The sequence below is a fragment of the Arachis hypogaea genome, chromosome 9 (genome assembly GCF_003086295.3).
Source record: "Arachis hypogaea cultivar Tifrunner chromosome 9, arahy.Tifrunner.gnm2.J5K5, whole genome shotgun sequence".
Taxonomy (NCBI): Eukaryota; Viridiplantae; Streptophyta; class Magnoliopsida; order Fabales; family Fabaceae; genus Arachis; species Arachis hypogaea.
This window is the reverse complement of record NC_092044.1, coordinates 105,579,052-105,596,094: the sequence shown is the minus strand read 5'-3', so window position 1 is coordinate 105,596,094 and position 17,043 is coordinate 105,579,052. Positions and strand designations below refer to the sequence as shown.

The window sequence follows — 17,043 nt, the reverse complement described above, 5'->3', positions numbered from 1 at the left end:
AGAAAAAATAAAATTATTAGAAAAAAATATTTTTTTCAGAAGTTACAATTTATCTTTTTTAAAAAATTTTTTTTTAAAAAAATATTTTTTACATAATAAATAAATAAATAATATTTTTATATTATTATATCCAAAAATAATTAATAAATAAAAAAATTTTTTATACAAGATCTCCAAACATAAGATGACTTTTATTTTTTAAAAAAAATTTTAATAAAATAACTAAAAAAAATTTCTTAAAAATTCATTCAAACAAATTCTAAATTTATAACTCTTACTTGACAAAAGTATTTTTATGGTTTAGTTATATCTTGATTATATTATTAAGTGACCAACATTTTTTTGAGATCTTATATCTAAAATAACATCATTTGTTATTCTTTAACTGAAAATTATTGTTTTCCTAATATTTTATTGTAATTCAACCAAAATACTTGCAAAAGTAAAGTGCTTTGTAAAAATAATACGAGTGCATTTATTTTTTAAGTTAAAATTCTCGATTTCAAACAGTTAATTTTTATAAAAGGGTTAAGTATTCTTTTCGTCCTTAATGTCTTGGGTCAAAATCAAAATCGTTTCCGACCTTTTTTTGTTATTAAAATCATTCTCAACGTTACAAAACGTTATAAAATCCTCTTTTTTACAAAAAATAGACAATTTTACCCTTAAAATAAAAATAAAAATAATATTAAAAAAAAAGAAAAACCCCACCCCACCCCACTCCCAGCCTTTTCGGTCTCTCTCCCCCCCTTCACCCCCAAAATTTTACCTTCCTCCTACTTTCAGATCTAACCAAACTCTCAGATCCCTGACCCTCCTTTTCAAGTTTCAACTTCCTTCTTCCTCATTCTTTTGGATCGTCAGTGAGGGGGTCTTCCATGAGGGGATCGTCGGTGGTGGGAGATCCGGTGACGCCGCCGCCTCCGATGGTAGGGAAGAAGGCGGCGACGGCGGCGGAGGAGGATGACGCAAGGAGCAAGTATGGGGAGATGATAGAGATGATGATGGTGGTGCGGCATATATAAGGACTTGAAGGAGATCGTGGAAGCCATTAAAGAGAGCTTTGACAAAGCTGCGGTGACCGGAGATCAGGTCTCTGAGATGCTCCAGATCAGTCAGGCACAACTCGATCGCAGTTTCAAGCAATTGAGGAGTTTGTTCTCTTCTTCTTATTTGTTTGTTTTGATAATTAGTTGATAATCAATTTTGACTTTTTTATTTGTTTCATTTGTATGGTTACTGAGTTTTTGGGCAATTAAAGGGTTAAGTTTATTGGTTCTCCTTGACCATCACTTTTTCTCTGGGCCCATTCCTCCCTTGATGAATCATTACTACTGCTATTTATCAACCTGTTTTTGTTGTTCACGTTGTTGTTAAGATGCGCTTGTTGCCTCAGTCCCACTTGGGCGGCAACAAAAACAGCATGATGATGTTGATGAGAAGGGTAGTTTGGAGGTGGTACTTGCTGCAGCATGTTCTGGAAGCTGAGAGTACCTAAAGAAGACGAAGAAGAAGAGACGGGTTGTTGGAAGTTAATGACAGTAGTTGGAGAGAAGAAAGGAAAGAGATAAGGAAGTAGGGGTGCAGGTGGAGGGGGAGGGTTTATTTTTATTTTTTAATATTATTTTTATTAATTGATAAGAGTAATTTGGTAAAATAAAATAAAAAAGGATGATTTTATAACATTTTGTAACGTTGAGAATGATTTTAATAACAAAAAAATGTTATGAACGAATTTGATTTTCATCCCAAATCTTAGAGATGAAAATAGTACTTAAGCCTTTAAAAAATAATAAATATAATTAATCATATAAGTATAATAATACGAGTATATTTATTTTATTAAATTAAATAATTAATTTATATTATTGTTACGTGAGTAACTTGAGAATTGTGGATTGGGCCGGAAGAGTTGGCCCAAATGTTACTTGAAAGTGGTCTCCGACTTGCTTTACGTCTGGAAGCCGCCGTACAAGTTGTGTATGTGAAAGAATAGGGGGTGGTACCTGCAAAGATACTCCAATGCTTAAATCAACAAGGGGTTAAGCAGGTTTAGAAGGTATTGGAACTTAGTGAAATCTGAGAGGTATCAAGGTATTTATAGTGGTGATCTAATAACCACCGTTGGGGTAGTTCCACTTTTAAAGGTGGATAACCGTCTTTTTATCTTAAGGTGATTGGGATATTACTTCTGGAAGTGGGCTGAGAGATTTTAGGAGCTGTTACTTATTTGAATAAGTGTTATCTGCTAGTTCATGCCTAACCCGACCTCTTTGAGGAGGAGCCTATGTCGATCACGACCTCTTTAGACGAGGAAGGGTGGGTGGTGAAGGCCAATCTTTGGATTGAACCTTTTTTGTTTACTTGGACTTGGGCCATCATGTTGAGTTAGGGTATGAACAATTATATCTATTTAAAATTTAAAAGTGAGTCGAGTTAAGTCAAAATTCAAACTTAACTTACAAAAATTAAACTTGACTCACAATATAGTTCATAAACAATCAAACATATTTATAAAACTCAACTTCGACGCCCAAAAATTTATGAAATGGCTCAAATAATATTAACATAATTTATAACTCCTTATAATTAAATTATAATTTATATATAAAAATATCCAATTATATATATTGTCTATCTATTAACTAGTATTTTTGTCATTTTTCAAAATCATTTATAAAAGATGGTTATAAAATTTTATTTCAAAATATTAACATATAGATATATTGGTTTATTCTATTAGAAATTTTTTTGAAATAAATTAAAATGACTTTATTTTCCAAAACAAATAAAAACTTCTTTAATTACGCAAATTTTTTTTTTTTTTGTTGAGACGCAGATTGCCTAATTTCTAGTATGGCCCGCACCTTAAAAATTAAATTTTTATGAATATAAAAAAAATTAAAAATAAAAGTTTTAAAATCATATAAATGTTATAATTTAAATTTTAAATTTTGGATAGATATAAATGTTTTAATTTGATCTAAATAATAACAAAATATATTAATTTTTTTAAATTGATTCAAATCATACTATAAATATTTTTTTATTTTTTATTTTTTTCTAATTATTCGTAAAAATTGTCCTTTTTATGTGGAAACCATGGTAGGACACAAACAGCCTATGCATTATGCGATTTAAGAGCACTTTCAATGGTGAGTTCCTGCTTCACTTTTTTCTGACACATAGAATTTTAAGAACATCTCCAACGACAAGAAAATAAAGGACCCATTCTGACAAAAGCTGAAGGCCAACCATTAAAACAATATAAATTTGAGTTTCAACACATTTTAAAGCAAGCAAGTCCCTCTGAACAGGACTTGCTTTGTTTTCATTATAATCAATAAAATGTTAACATGTGGCACTTAATTTAAAAAAAATTAAATAATATGAAAATAATATAATAACTAATAACGTTATAGAATATGTTATGAATAAAATTATTAATAATATTTAACTTATATTTAATTTATTTAATAATTAAATTATATTTAATTTATTAATAATTATAATAATTAACTATAATTCTATTTAATAATTATATTAATTATTTAAATCATAATTAATATAAATAATTAAATTAATATTGTTTATTAATTATATTATTATATTTAATTAATAATTTTGAATTATATATTGTGTGTTATTGTTATATATAAATTTATTTAATATTAATATTTTTTAATAGTGAATTATTTTTAAATTTATAAATTTAAATTATATTATTCAAAAAAATTAATTACATTAATTTCAAGTATTTTAATTAATTAATTAAGTGGGACCACAATAGGGACTAAAATTAATTCCTCCTAATGGAGAAGAGAGAGATGCTTTGAGTTCCTATTTACTGTTTATGACGCAAAAACTGATGTGGATTTACTTTTTATGACAGGTGGGTCATAAACAGGAACTGTGATGAGTTTCCTACTGGAGATGGTCTAACATTGGAGAGAAGAATAAATGAGTCCCTACACAGGTTTTAAGAAGGAGGAATTCCTCCTCAGAGGGGCTCTATTTTACAAATAATAACTTGTCATGTGGCAAGTTATTTTTAAAACAATAATTAATTAAATAATTATAATAAATAATTAAATTATAATTAATTAAATTTATTTACATAAAAAAATAAATTTAATTTTTTTCACATTATAAAATAATTTTTTAGTGAGTTATTTATTTTTATTTATAAAATTTGGAATGCTAACCACATTATAAAATTATAGAGTTTAAGTATGTTTTTTTATATTAAGTAATTTTATAAATTAATGTAATTTCGAATTATATATTGTGTATTATTTTTATATATGATTTTTTTAATATTAATATTTTTAATAGTGAATTATTTTTGAATTTATAAATTTAAAAAATATTATTGTAAAAAATAGTAATTATATTAATTTTAATTAATTAATTAAGTGGGAACGCAATAAGGACTAAAGCTGGTTCCTCTTAATGGAGAAGAGAGAGATGCTTTGAGTTCCTATTTACTGTTTATGACACAAAAGTTAATGTGGAGTTACTTTTTTATGACAAATAGACCATAAATAAGAATTGAAATGAGTTTCCTGCTAGAGATGGTCTAATATTAAATGGTCTGCGCCCCAGTCCAACAAAAAAATATTATAATTTATTTTTAAAAAGAATTCCTTATTCTATTATAAATAATATAATTTGACTTGCCATGTTTAATTTCATAGTCAGGTCAACTTACAATAAAATAAACAAAATATTACAATGTATTTTGGTGTATTTAACAAGCATGAACATCATCATTATGTGCACTAAATGAATAAGTCTAATTGAGCTTAATTTTGTACTCATTTGCTATATAGACTCAAATTTAAGTTCAACTTAACTTACGAGCTAATGACATTAACTTATCAAGTTGTCTATGAATCAAGAATTAAATCTCAAAGTGGTTTCTAAACTTGTAATCGAGACTCAAAGTCGTTTCTAAATTTGTATTGGTCCCAATATTATCCCTGAATTTAACAAAGGTGACTCACGGTCATCCCTGAAGTATTTTTCAGAGAATATTCCTTAAAGGCATGATGATGTGTACAGAGAGGCGCCACGTTGGATATAGACGTGGCTGCTATCGTTATTTAACTCAATTTAGCCACGTTGGATAGGTAACAGCTATCTGACGTGGCTGCTATCGTTATTTAACTCAATTTAGCCACGTTGGATAGGTAACAACTATCTGACGTGGCTGCTATCGTTATTTAACTCAATTTAGTCCCTGAAGTGGTTTATAACTTTAATTCCCAATTTACTCTTTCTTCTTCTCTACTTTCCTTCTTCTCCGCCGTTGTTGAACGTGGTTTGAATAGGTCATGATAGGTGGAGGTAACCACTATGTTAGTAGCAGCCCCTGTTTCTTTTGTTTTTGGCCTCAATTGGGAAAAAAAAGTGAAAGCATGAGATACCTTTGCAGTTTTACTTCCATTGAGTAACAAAGAGGAAATGTAATTAAGCTGCTCTTGACACTCACGTAAGTTGCAAGGAAAGATGGTCAATAGTTCATTTGAAGATTAATGTTCAAGTGAAGAGCACCACTAGATGACAAGAAAAAAGGACAGTTAAATTACTTCTATATATATATTAGAAAAACTTGAAATAAGTAGATATCGACCATATTGAAACAAAAACTCCACAAGTTACGGATCTTCATCTGTTTGGAAAGACTTGATCCTTCTCGAAGTTGAAATGGTTTGAGAGAAAAAATTTGACCTTTTACAGAGTTTTAATGACACACGATGAAATAGGTTTTGATAGTCATCCAAGTGACATGAATAAAGGTTAGCATATGACAATTTTTTAACCGACTTCATTGTATTAAGGGAATCTGAAGTAGGGTCTTTCTTAGAGTCTTCAGGTTATGTGAATGGCCTATCAAAAGAAGAAGAAGTTGTCAGAAGTAAAACAACAGAATCTGAATCTTCAATCCTTAATTTTGAACCTTCCCAAACATGCACAATTCCCTTTTAACCACTAATCTGTACATTAGGAATAGCCGAAAATTGAATTGCCTTTAAATTGGCACGTGAATTCACTTTTGGTCGTTGCCTTTCACCAGGACAGTTTCCTTTCATTAATACCTGATTTTGGCCACTAACTTGCAAACTGTGAGGTAATTTGCTATCCAAAGACACTATTAACAAAAAAGAAGCTAACTTGCTTGCAGAAATTCGACACTATTACGTGGTCTGGATGAGAAGCAAAATATTCTCTACTATATTCTACATCACCCACAGAGTATTTTACTTTTGTTGTTGTAGTATTCAAATCCATCTTTCTCTAGTAAGACTCATTCGAATATGTAGTATGAGAATCGTCAAACTCTAACCTGATATTACCAAGAAGTTGGTACATCTTCACAAAAAAGAAAAAAGAAAAAAAAACTAACCGTTAGAGATAACTCCCAAGTATGTAAAACAGCTTCTCTTGGATTATTCATTACTGGAGCTACTAACATAGTTACTGCCTCCACCCATCATGATCTATTCAAATCATGCTCAACAATGGCAAAGAAGGAAAAGGAGAGCAGAGAAGAAGAAAGAGTAAATTGGGAATTAGAGTTATAAACTACATCGAGGACTAAATTGAGTTAAATGACGATAGCAGCCACGTCAGATAGCTGTTACCTATCCAACATGGCGCCTCTCTGTACACATCATCACGCCGTTAAGAAATATTCTCCGAAAAATGCTTTAGAGATGACCGTGAGTCACCTTTGTTAAATTCAAGGACAATATTGGAGCCAATGCAAGTTTAGGGACGACTTTGAGTCTCGATTGCAAGTTCAGAGACCACTTTAAGATTTAACTGATGAATCAAACTTAAACTGATTCATGAGTTGACTTGACTCACTTCTAACCCCACTTACAAGGCTGCCACTGAAATAATTAAACACATTTAAATAATACGAACTTTGCAAAATACAAATAAATTAAAATCTAAATTTATTTAAACTCATCTTGTGAAATCTATGCACAGGATCCATTCCCAACTTGCCAAACCCCTCTATGAGAAAAATCTGTTCAGAATGGCCTAACTAATTGAGTTGCTATTCATTCACAAGAAAGGACAAGCCTTAAAGGAAGGAGGGACTAACATAGCCATTGATGAACAAGGGTAACAAGTCATAAGCTACAAGGCTACACAAATGGCAAAGTTTAAATACCACTCAGAAAGTTCAGCCAAATGAAGAAGACTACAGTTCTTAACTCTTAAAAGATAACAAGAGATCAGGTAGACTGAGAGCACCATCACTCTGTTGCAATAAGCAAGATTACATGGCCACTGCGCTAATCCCCTAAGGATTGTTATTAATCATGCTCTTCAGTTCCTCATTTTCTTTGCTCAAAATTTCAATGCGCGACTCGAGCATGTTAATCATTGCTTGTGCGCTCATCATCTCAAACCTCATAGTCTCCCTTTCCTCGGAAAGTTTGTAAATCTCGCCCTGCATGCGTTTGATGAGCTTAACACAATTTGGCGGCACGGATGCCTCCAAGGAAGCATCATCAAACTCTGGTGGTTGAACGGATGCATTTCCCTTTGATTCGAGGGATTCCATCAAAGAAAACTCCACCAGTGCAGACAAGAAATGTTTTTTAGGTGCAACGTTGGTTATTGCAGTGGAGGCTGTGGTGGCGACCGTCGGGAGTGTCGTTGCGGCGGTGGTTATTGTTGATGAACATGGCGGTTCTTGGATGGTTCGGACTGAATCTCCGTTAACATTTGAATGGTTGACATTCAAATAATGCCTCCTCCTCTTGTATATTTGAGAGATAGGCTTGGTGTTTTCTGTTTGTGGCAAAGGATACTCATCGATCTGACGCTTCGAGTTATCCTCCTTTTCAGGTGATGGAAACTCGGCCATACTCTCCCTTTTGCAGACAGCTAGCAGACTTTGAGTTTCAATGGGAAGCTTGTTCACATCAAATGGAACTTTGTTGTTAGATTGAGTATCCTGAAATTAGAATACAACAATGACATGTTAGAATGCGAAGTGCTGTAACAAGTAACAGACATTAAATCCAATTAATGATGTATACAATATAAGTTAACTCCAGATTGATCATTACATCATTTTCAAAATTTAACAGAAGTTAGAGGCAACCAATCTGGTATCAATTACAGTAGGAGAAACGAAACTAAAACAAAAGATGAAATCTAAAACAGAACAAAATAGAACACAAGTAGTGAAAGAGAAGAAAAGTGAGCCACAATTGCAATGAAGAACTATCAAAGGAAGAGAAACCAGAACTACACAGGAACAATGGGTGAAGTTGACAAGGAGTAAAGACGACTAAATTGAGCCTTTGAACTAAGGGAGAGTGCGGCCAAGTTTTGATTGCCCATAAAGCACAAACTTGAAGCATCGAATGGGTGAGTATCCTTTCACCCTTAATAGATCATACAAAGCCTATCTCTTGAAACTTTTCTTATGTATCTCTGGAATCAGCAGGGTGTAATATTCCCCAAGACCATTTCCCCCTAATATAGGTGAACTTTCAAAGAAACAACAAACTTATCAGTGTGTGCTGGAAAACCAATTGTAGATGGGGTTCCTCTTGCTCACAAGTCATCCTCAATTTGTTTTCATGATCTCCACTATACTAATCAAGAGAACATCAATTTGCTCTCGATATACGTCAGTTCAAGAAGCTGTTGGATTCAGGATAATCCCAACAGGTAGGTTGCAATTTTCCTTACAGTAATACAAAGTAACTGACATATCCTTAATACAGGAGAATATCCATTGATCTCCATTTTCTGAATATCTCCCAACAGCTTCAATTCTATGAAGATGAACAACTTCTCTCAGGTAGCGTTTGGTAACGGTACTGGAACTGAGACTGGGAGACTAGGACTCAATATTGTGTTTGATAGCCAGAGATTCGAACTAATATTTTGGTCTTCGTCTCCAAAATTTCAGTTCTTTTAGTATCTCCAGAAAGTAGAGACACCGCAAATTGAAATTTTGTGGACAGATACTGAAACTTTAACATACAATTTCTTCCCAAAATACCCTTATCCCAAAATAATAATTCCAAGTTTACCCTCGTTCAGTTCTTCAACCACCACTGCCCTATCGGCTATCGCGGCCGCCAGGATCACCACCTCTCATCTCCCAACTCCACCCTATCTCTCATCCCTACCACCAAACTTCTGCCATCATCCCTCCTTGCAATCCATCACCACCAACAACAATAATACCAAGAACAATATCAGAATCAGAACAATAATACCAACAACAACGATATCAAACATATCTCAAAATCAGAAGAGGGAGAAGAGAAGAGAAGAGAATAAAGGAGAGGAAGGAAGGAGGAGGAGACAGCGGCGCAGAAAGAGGAGCCGCCGACGGGTGCTGGATCAGAGTGGACCATGGGTGCTGGGCGACGGCGGCAGAGAGGGAGAGAGAGAGTGAAGAGGTCCTAAATGCAGTGGCACGGCCTGTCTCTCAGTCTCTGTCTCCCAGTCTCTCTCTCTTCCAAACGCTACCTCATTTAGGGAAAAAAGAATACCTACCAAGGACTAGGTCAAAATTCTCCGTCAAGGATAGCGTGAAATCTCCGCAATAAAATCAATGATCATTCAGTTACTTCAATATCTTCTAGGGTATAAGTATGATCTGTCAAGTATTTACCCACTTTCCACTACTAGTCATATGATAGAATATGGAACTAATGGTAAGCCGGGTTGATAGATAGTCCGAGGCAAGCCCTCAATTACAGTTATAGAGCTGTCAATCATAATGAGTATGCGCAGCTGCAGTTTTAATACGAGAAAAGAGAGAGGGGGGTGGAGATCAGAGAAGCAGGAGGCTAAATCTGTCCAGTGGCTCAAGCCAACCCACACGGCCCAGACAACCCAATGCTAAATTGCCAATGTCACACTACCCTCTCAAGCTTCCATATTCACATTTCCCCACATTTTCAAGTCCCTCCATTGCTGCCAGGTGTAAATTCGGTTCAACAATTCTCCCATCAGTATAAGCATTTCCTCGATGGGGCCTTTTTCTAGCTCATTCCGATTTCTAACCTTGATCATTCACTCTCTTCCTTCCCTCATAGACCTTCAATGTCCTCCCTTGGGCACGTAGCCTTATAGACCATCTCGTTCTTGCTTCTCTTCTCTGCTCTTCTTTGGTAAGTATGGGTTATAGAGGCCCATATAATAAACTTCAAAATGTTTATTGCGAAACCAGAAATCAACAAATATGAGATAACCACCCAATGCACCATACTCATAGGGGCAACAGAGGCTACTTTCCTGAAGTAAAATAGCATTGGCAATTCCAACTTCATGTCAGTAGCATTAGATACTATCAAGCCCCTTGTCAATTGACCCAAACAATCAAGGAAGTTTACCAAATTATCTGAAGCACCAGTTAGAAGCTCCATCCTCCTTACTGACGATAGAGTCTTCTCTTTATAATAATAACAATAAAAGCAGTGACATGATTCTTGTAAATTGGCAAGAAAGACAAGGCCCAGATTAATTACCTCATTGTCTCTCTGGAAATGCAACTTTCCTTGTTGCAAAAACCTCTCCAAGATAAAATTTATTTAAAGTAAGGAAAAGCAATCAGATTTTAATTACAAGCTAAGTACACAAGTATAGATGGGGGAAAAAGTTGCTGCTCATAATGGATTCTGACCAGATAAACAAAAGTATCACCTACAATTTTACTCAAAACGGAATAGTACTCAGTTCCCAAATTCCTGATCTTCTAGAAAGGTCATAAGAAACTACAATTTCTAAGATGATCAAATGAAATGCAAAAGGGCAATGGTTCTGCTAGAAGGGCGGAAGTAGTCGGGGGAAATACTCTTATTGCGCATTTACATTGCGCATTTACAATAGGTCTTGCTAACAAGTGCGTTAAGGATCGGGCAAGCATTAAGGGTACAAAAGGGGAATCTTTTATATTTAGAAAACAAGATTTAATGCATTTAATGTCAGTGAAGACTTGAAACTTAATTTTTTTGAATAAGAAACCCATTTGTATCCATAATTATTGCTCTAAGGGCACTCCTTAACAAAACCTTTTAAAATATGGGAATATTGCAATTATTATTTTCATTATTCGTTATAATAAGAAGTTCATTAAGACAAGGAAGAAAATAGAAAATGCTGCAAAGGTTCCGAACCACTCGGCATAGTTACCAATTGTACTATTAATTAACGCGCACAAATGTCGCCGACTTTTCATATATCCAATTCTTTTTTAGCACGTGAATTCAATACGTCGTTGCACACATAGAACATAAAGCATCAACACAATTATTTCCAGGTGAATCAACACAATTAACCATATTCACAATGATTAAATGATAACCAAAAAGTATCCCCTCCTTCCATTAATATAGATCGCTTTTGACAAACCACGTGAATTCAATACGTCATTGCACACATAAAACATAAAGCATCAACACAATTATTTCCAGGTGAATCAACACAATTAACTAAATATAATCACAATGATTAAATGATAACCAAAAAGTATCCCCTCCTTCCAATAATATAGGTCGCTTTTGACAAACCAAGTACATTCAAAAGTCAATGTATCTAAGATCAATTTGTGCTCAAATACATCAACTTTTGAAATGTACTCGGTTTGTCAAAAGCTAACAATATTGTTGGATGAAGGGAGCACCAAAGGGAACAAACCTGTGCAACATTGTTTCTCCTGTCGCTGCATAAAGTGCGACCGTTGCTTTCAATGCGTAGAGGATGGGCAACAGTGACGGTAACATCCTCCACAGGTTCTGCCCCAGGAACCAATGCCGATGCATCATCCCACTCCTCTTCAACGAAAGGTGCATAACGTTGCCCATTCGGAGGTCCTATGTTATTTTTGTGAAAAACTCTACACAAAACATATGCATCCTTCTCCATCCGAAAGAGAAATGCACAAAAATGATTAACCAGCTGTTGAGATATAATAACAATGGCCATACTGTAGTAGAGCACATAGCAAACTAAACTTTCCACGTTTACTAAACAACAAAGTTTCAAACTCCTGCATCCAAGTTTTACACAACAATTTGGATTTTGGAACCAAGTAAAACAACAAAGCTCCTTTTTTTAAGCAACAACAAAGCTCCTTATTTTATCAACATCAAAATGAGGATAGCCCTCATACGTGGTTCGCCGTGGTAAAAAACACATTAGGCTCACCTCATACTTCAAGTTGTAAACTCAATAATCTCACCTGAGGCTGAGAGGATCCAGACCTAGCCCTCTCCAGCTCTTCGTCGACGAGTCGGTACTCATGCATGACCCAATTGGTCCTCTTACCATCTGGGGCTCTTCCACTATGGAACACCAGAGTTTTCTTCAACCCCACAGTCCTTTGTTCATGCTTAACCGGACGATCGTTCCCTGTAGCCTTCCAGTATCCTTTGCTTGTGGCCCTGTTCATCCTCCCACCATTGCCATACTTCTTGTCCAGTGCACTAAAGAAGTACCATTCTTGGTCCCTAGTCTTCAACCTCGACTTATCTAAACAAACATTCAACCAAACATCATCTAAATGAGTTAACAAGCACAACAACAACACGCCCCAAGAAACAAAACATCACCAAGTCTAAATTTTTTTCACAACCCATTACAAATTCAACTAAGAAAATCAAAACCCATGACAAAAAAAACACACATTCAGCGAAGAACAACAAATTCAACAAGCTTTGATTTTTACAGCACAAATGAAGAAAAAAAAGAGACAGATTTAGGTAAAAGGGAGTAACCTGCAAGGTCCCAGGGTTCGCTCCTGTAGATGTCAACCTCAGAAATTGCATCAAATCGGAAGCTTTTGCCGCAAACCTTGCGCTTGAGGTAATAGATAACAAGCTCCTCATCAGTAGGATGGAACCTGAAACCAGGAGCAAGAGAGGTAGGAGGAGCAGCAACTGCAGTAGCCACAGCAGTAGTAGCAACAATAGCAGGAGAAGAAGGTGAAGCAGATGGTGAAGGTGCAGATGCTGATACTCCTCCTGATGGTCCTGCTTGTGTCAATGAAGGTAGAGACGGCAGTGGCGGCGGCGGTGGTGGTGGGGTGTGTGTGGCTGTTGGGGCGGTGGTGGATGGTGGTGGTGGATGAAGAAGGGTTTCACGACCCATGGTGGTTTGGGGAAGAGAGAGATTAGGGCTTCGAAGAGTCTGTGTCTGTGTGAAGTTTGCCTAAGCAAAACGGAAAAGATGGGGCGTCTTTGATTGAGGGTCAAGCAACAAAAGAGAGAGAGAGAGAGAAAGGGTACCTTCAATGTCAAGAAATTCTTAACAACACTTCGTGTCTTCCAGGGATTTTTTTTTTTTTTAAAGAAAAGTTAAATATTATTATGTGGCTGTTTTATTATTTCTTTTGGAATTTGAACCCACTCATTTGTTTGTTTTTGAAAAAAACATTAAAATTAAAAACTTATTATTTAATTTTAATAAATTATTTGATATTAATGTTTTTTAAAAAAATATATATTAATTATATATTACTATATAAATAAAAATAATTAATTTTTTATATTAAACATGTAAATAATAATTAGACGATTATATGTTTTAAATTATTAGTATATTAAAATTAAACTATTATTTTAATGCAAGCTAGAAATTTAAAATTTACATATTAAGTACTATGACACCATTAAAATTTAGAATCAAAAAATTTAAAATTTAAATATTGAGTACTATGATAACATTAAAATTTAGAATCAAGGACTTTGATTATGTTGATCGATAACTTTTTGTTCAAGTAAGTTTTTTTTATAAAAAAAACAAAAGAATATAACATATATATATATTGTGTGTGTGGTAGTTTTGACTAAAAAATAGAGTTTGGTAAAAATGTTTTAAGTAAGTTCATTTTTTGTAATATATAATTCAATTAAATTAAGTTAGTTGAGATATAAATGCTTTTGAAACTTATATAATAATAATAATAATAATAATAATAATAATAATAATAATAATAATAATTTTTTCGAAAAAAAATCCTTTTCATTTCTTTGGATTTTTCTAGAAAAGATATTCTTTTAGTTGGTGAGTAGCGCCAGGGTAAATGAATAATTTCTAAATGGTATTGGATAATAAGGGATTCAGATGGGACTTCCAAAGAAACCAGAAAATCTGGGTTTGCTTGCTTTTACTAATTTACAGTGGCAAATTTGGAAATATATCATTGGGTGATTTATTTCTTTTTTCTATTTATGAGGTAGTAATTTGGGACCATTTTTGGAGCACATCTCCCATATATGGCCCATTGTTGTTATCCTTTTGTTCAAGGACTCTATATCTATGTATATATTCTTTGTCAAGCCAAATATATTTTGCAAATCAAATTCATTGCTTGTTTTATTATTTTAATAAGGAAATATCACTAGTTGATGAGAAATTCTTAGGAGTTAGGATACATAATTATATATTTATCTTCAAATATCTTTTACTAAGTAGATAGTATTGTAAAGGTAACTGTTAATCTGTTATTAATTAAATAAATGTTAATTATTTATTTATTTATATTAATAATTTATACTTAAAATTTATAATTTAAGATTTTAAATTTAAAATTTAAAATTTAATTTTTTTGTATTTTTTATTTAATTTTATCTTTAATAGCAATAAGTTAATTATACATACTTTCTTTTTGAGTTTTTTTTTTTTAATAATTGTTATGCATTTTATGCTAACCATACAGTTTTTGCTATTGTTTTCTCATCTTTGTAAATTCTAATATGATTTTATTGTTATCTTTTATTTTGGTAGGAAGAGATTATGAGATTTTTAAAACTCATGAATATATTAATTTACTGTAACTTCTTATAACAAAAATAAATGGTGACTCAAAATCATTTTTATTTTATTTTCAACATTCTTAGCTTGTTCTATCAAATATTTTTTTTTGTTATTATATAACATTTACTGTTACTTGATTATACTAGTTGCTGATTATTATTTAATAAAAAATTAAAAATTATACTCTTTTAGTACTCCCTTGTTTAGTTAAGCAGTCTGTTAAGTTCTGTCATCATTAACTTTTGCTGAACTGTATAAAATTATTTAGAGTAATATAACTATATATTTGCTTTATATATATTCAACTTTTATTTTTACGCAAAAAAAATCAAATTTCATTTTTTCTTATCACCCGGTCTCGTTTCCATGTCTTTCTGAGGGGCCTTTAGGGTTTTTGGTAGGAGGTTCTTCCATCAGATAGAATATTAAACTCTTCCCAAGAAAAAAAAATGTCTATTATATTTTATTAACCTTTAATCCTTATCGACTTCTTAATTTATAATTTCATACACATCTGATACGATTTATTTTTAATTTTGGTTTTGTTGTATCATTTTAACAAGTTAAAATCGTTGGACAACTCAAACTTAGTAATTAACCTAAAATTATTGTTCAACAACTTCTAATTATTAAAATATTATTTTTTTGTGTTAAAAAGAGAATATTTTTCTCATCATTTTATTAACCTTTAATTATCATAACATATTCATATTAGTGATAAAATCTCTTGTATTATTAGTATTTCTATGATTATATTAATCTTAATTATATTTTTCATAACAAAAATTTTAACAATGTCAACCACATGAATGATAAAAGGACAAATATAATTAATTATTATGATACTTTAGGAAATTAATTTGATTAATTTATTTTTTGAATACCAATTTAAATATCGAATTATTTTTAAGAAATTATTTTAAGTATTAACTTAAATAAAAAAGTTGCAATTATCTTCTGATCTTAGACATTATTCTTTATTTATTTTTCACCTCACACTCATTCCTGTTAAAAAGTATATATAAAAAGAAAAAAAAATTATGCTCATTCATTCATATTTCACGCACACACAAAACAAAATTAAAATAACCTTAAAATTAAATATTATCAGTATTGAATACTCTATATATTAATATTAATTATTCAACTATGGGAGTGTAGTGTAAGAAATGGAATGCCTCCTTAGAGTTATTCCAATTCATATCCGTCCTCAATTCTCCTGTGTGTAGAAAGAGTGATAACTCAAATCTTTGAAGCTAATTAAATTAACAATACTTCCTCTCATAAATAATTATAAGCTGAAGTTTATTGTTTTCTTAACTCTTATCAACTTCATAAGTCACAAATTCTTTTCAATATTTATTATTATTATTATTATTATTATTATTATTATTATTATTTGATAAAAGTTAAATGTCGTTTTTCATTATATAGTTTTTTCTATTACTTGTTTTATACATTGATGTTGGTTAATTAAATATAACACTTAACTTTATCGGAAAAAAAAATCCACTTCCATTCGTATTGTGTGATGAATATAACAAAAGATTTGTCCTATAATATATACACACTAAAAATTAATTAATTAACTATCAAATCAACCGCAATATATATTTACAGATGTTATTTTATATATTTTTAATAAAATAATAAACTATTAAAATAATTAAATCTATCAAAATTAAATAATCAAATTTTTTTATAACAATATAATACAAAGATTATGAATAACAAATATGCATTCATATTTTTTTTTCTTCTTGTCTAAATATGCTATGACTGATTATAACATATATATTGATAATGATATTATATTATATCCATTTTAATTTTATAGTTTGACGGCTGCTCTCTTTACTTATTTGCCAAATTAAGGTTGCATCTAAAGTTCAACGCTTCATATCATAGTAATGCGTGGTGAATTTGGGTAAAGGATAATTAGATTTCTAATTTTTTTTTTAGATATTTTTGTTTTTTATCGTTGAAAAATATAAGTTTTTGGCATTTTTAAAAATCATTCCTCTAAATGTTTCTATTAGATTCAACAAAAAAATTTGCCATGATTTTCATAATGTTTGTCACGTGTACGTATTGCGTACGTGTTACCATGAATTCAATAAATTTTTATTTTTTTATAAATTTTTTACTTTGCATGCTTTTTTTTTACATTTCTTTCAATTCATTTACTTTCAAAACTTTAAATCACTCAAACAAACGTATTAAGGCATTAAATGG

General features: G+C 31.8%; 1 protein-coding gene across 1 annotated transcript; it reads right to left on the bottom strand.

The window, feature by feature from the left end:
• Window positions 1-6,948: 6,948 nt before the first annotated feature.
• On the bottom strand, window positions 6,949-13,362 carry LOC112711488 (NAC domain containing protein 50). The gene is made up of 4 exons (XM_025764156.3): window positions 12,768-13,362; window positions 12,233-12,522; window positions 11,689-11,907; window positions 6,949-7,978 (listed from the first exon to the last, which is right to left on the bottom strand). The coding sequence occupies exons 1-4, from the start codon at window positions 13,138-13,140 to the stop codon at window positions 7,319-7,321; spliced, it is 1,542 nt and encodes a 513-aa protein (XP_025619941.1). The 5' UTR covers window positions 13,141-13,362; the 3' UTR covers window positions 6,949-7,318.
• Window positions 13,363-17,043: the final 3,681 nt, after the last annotated feature.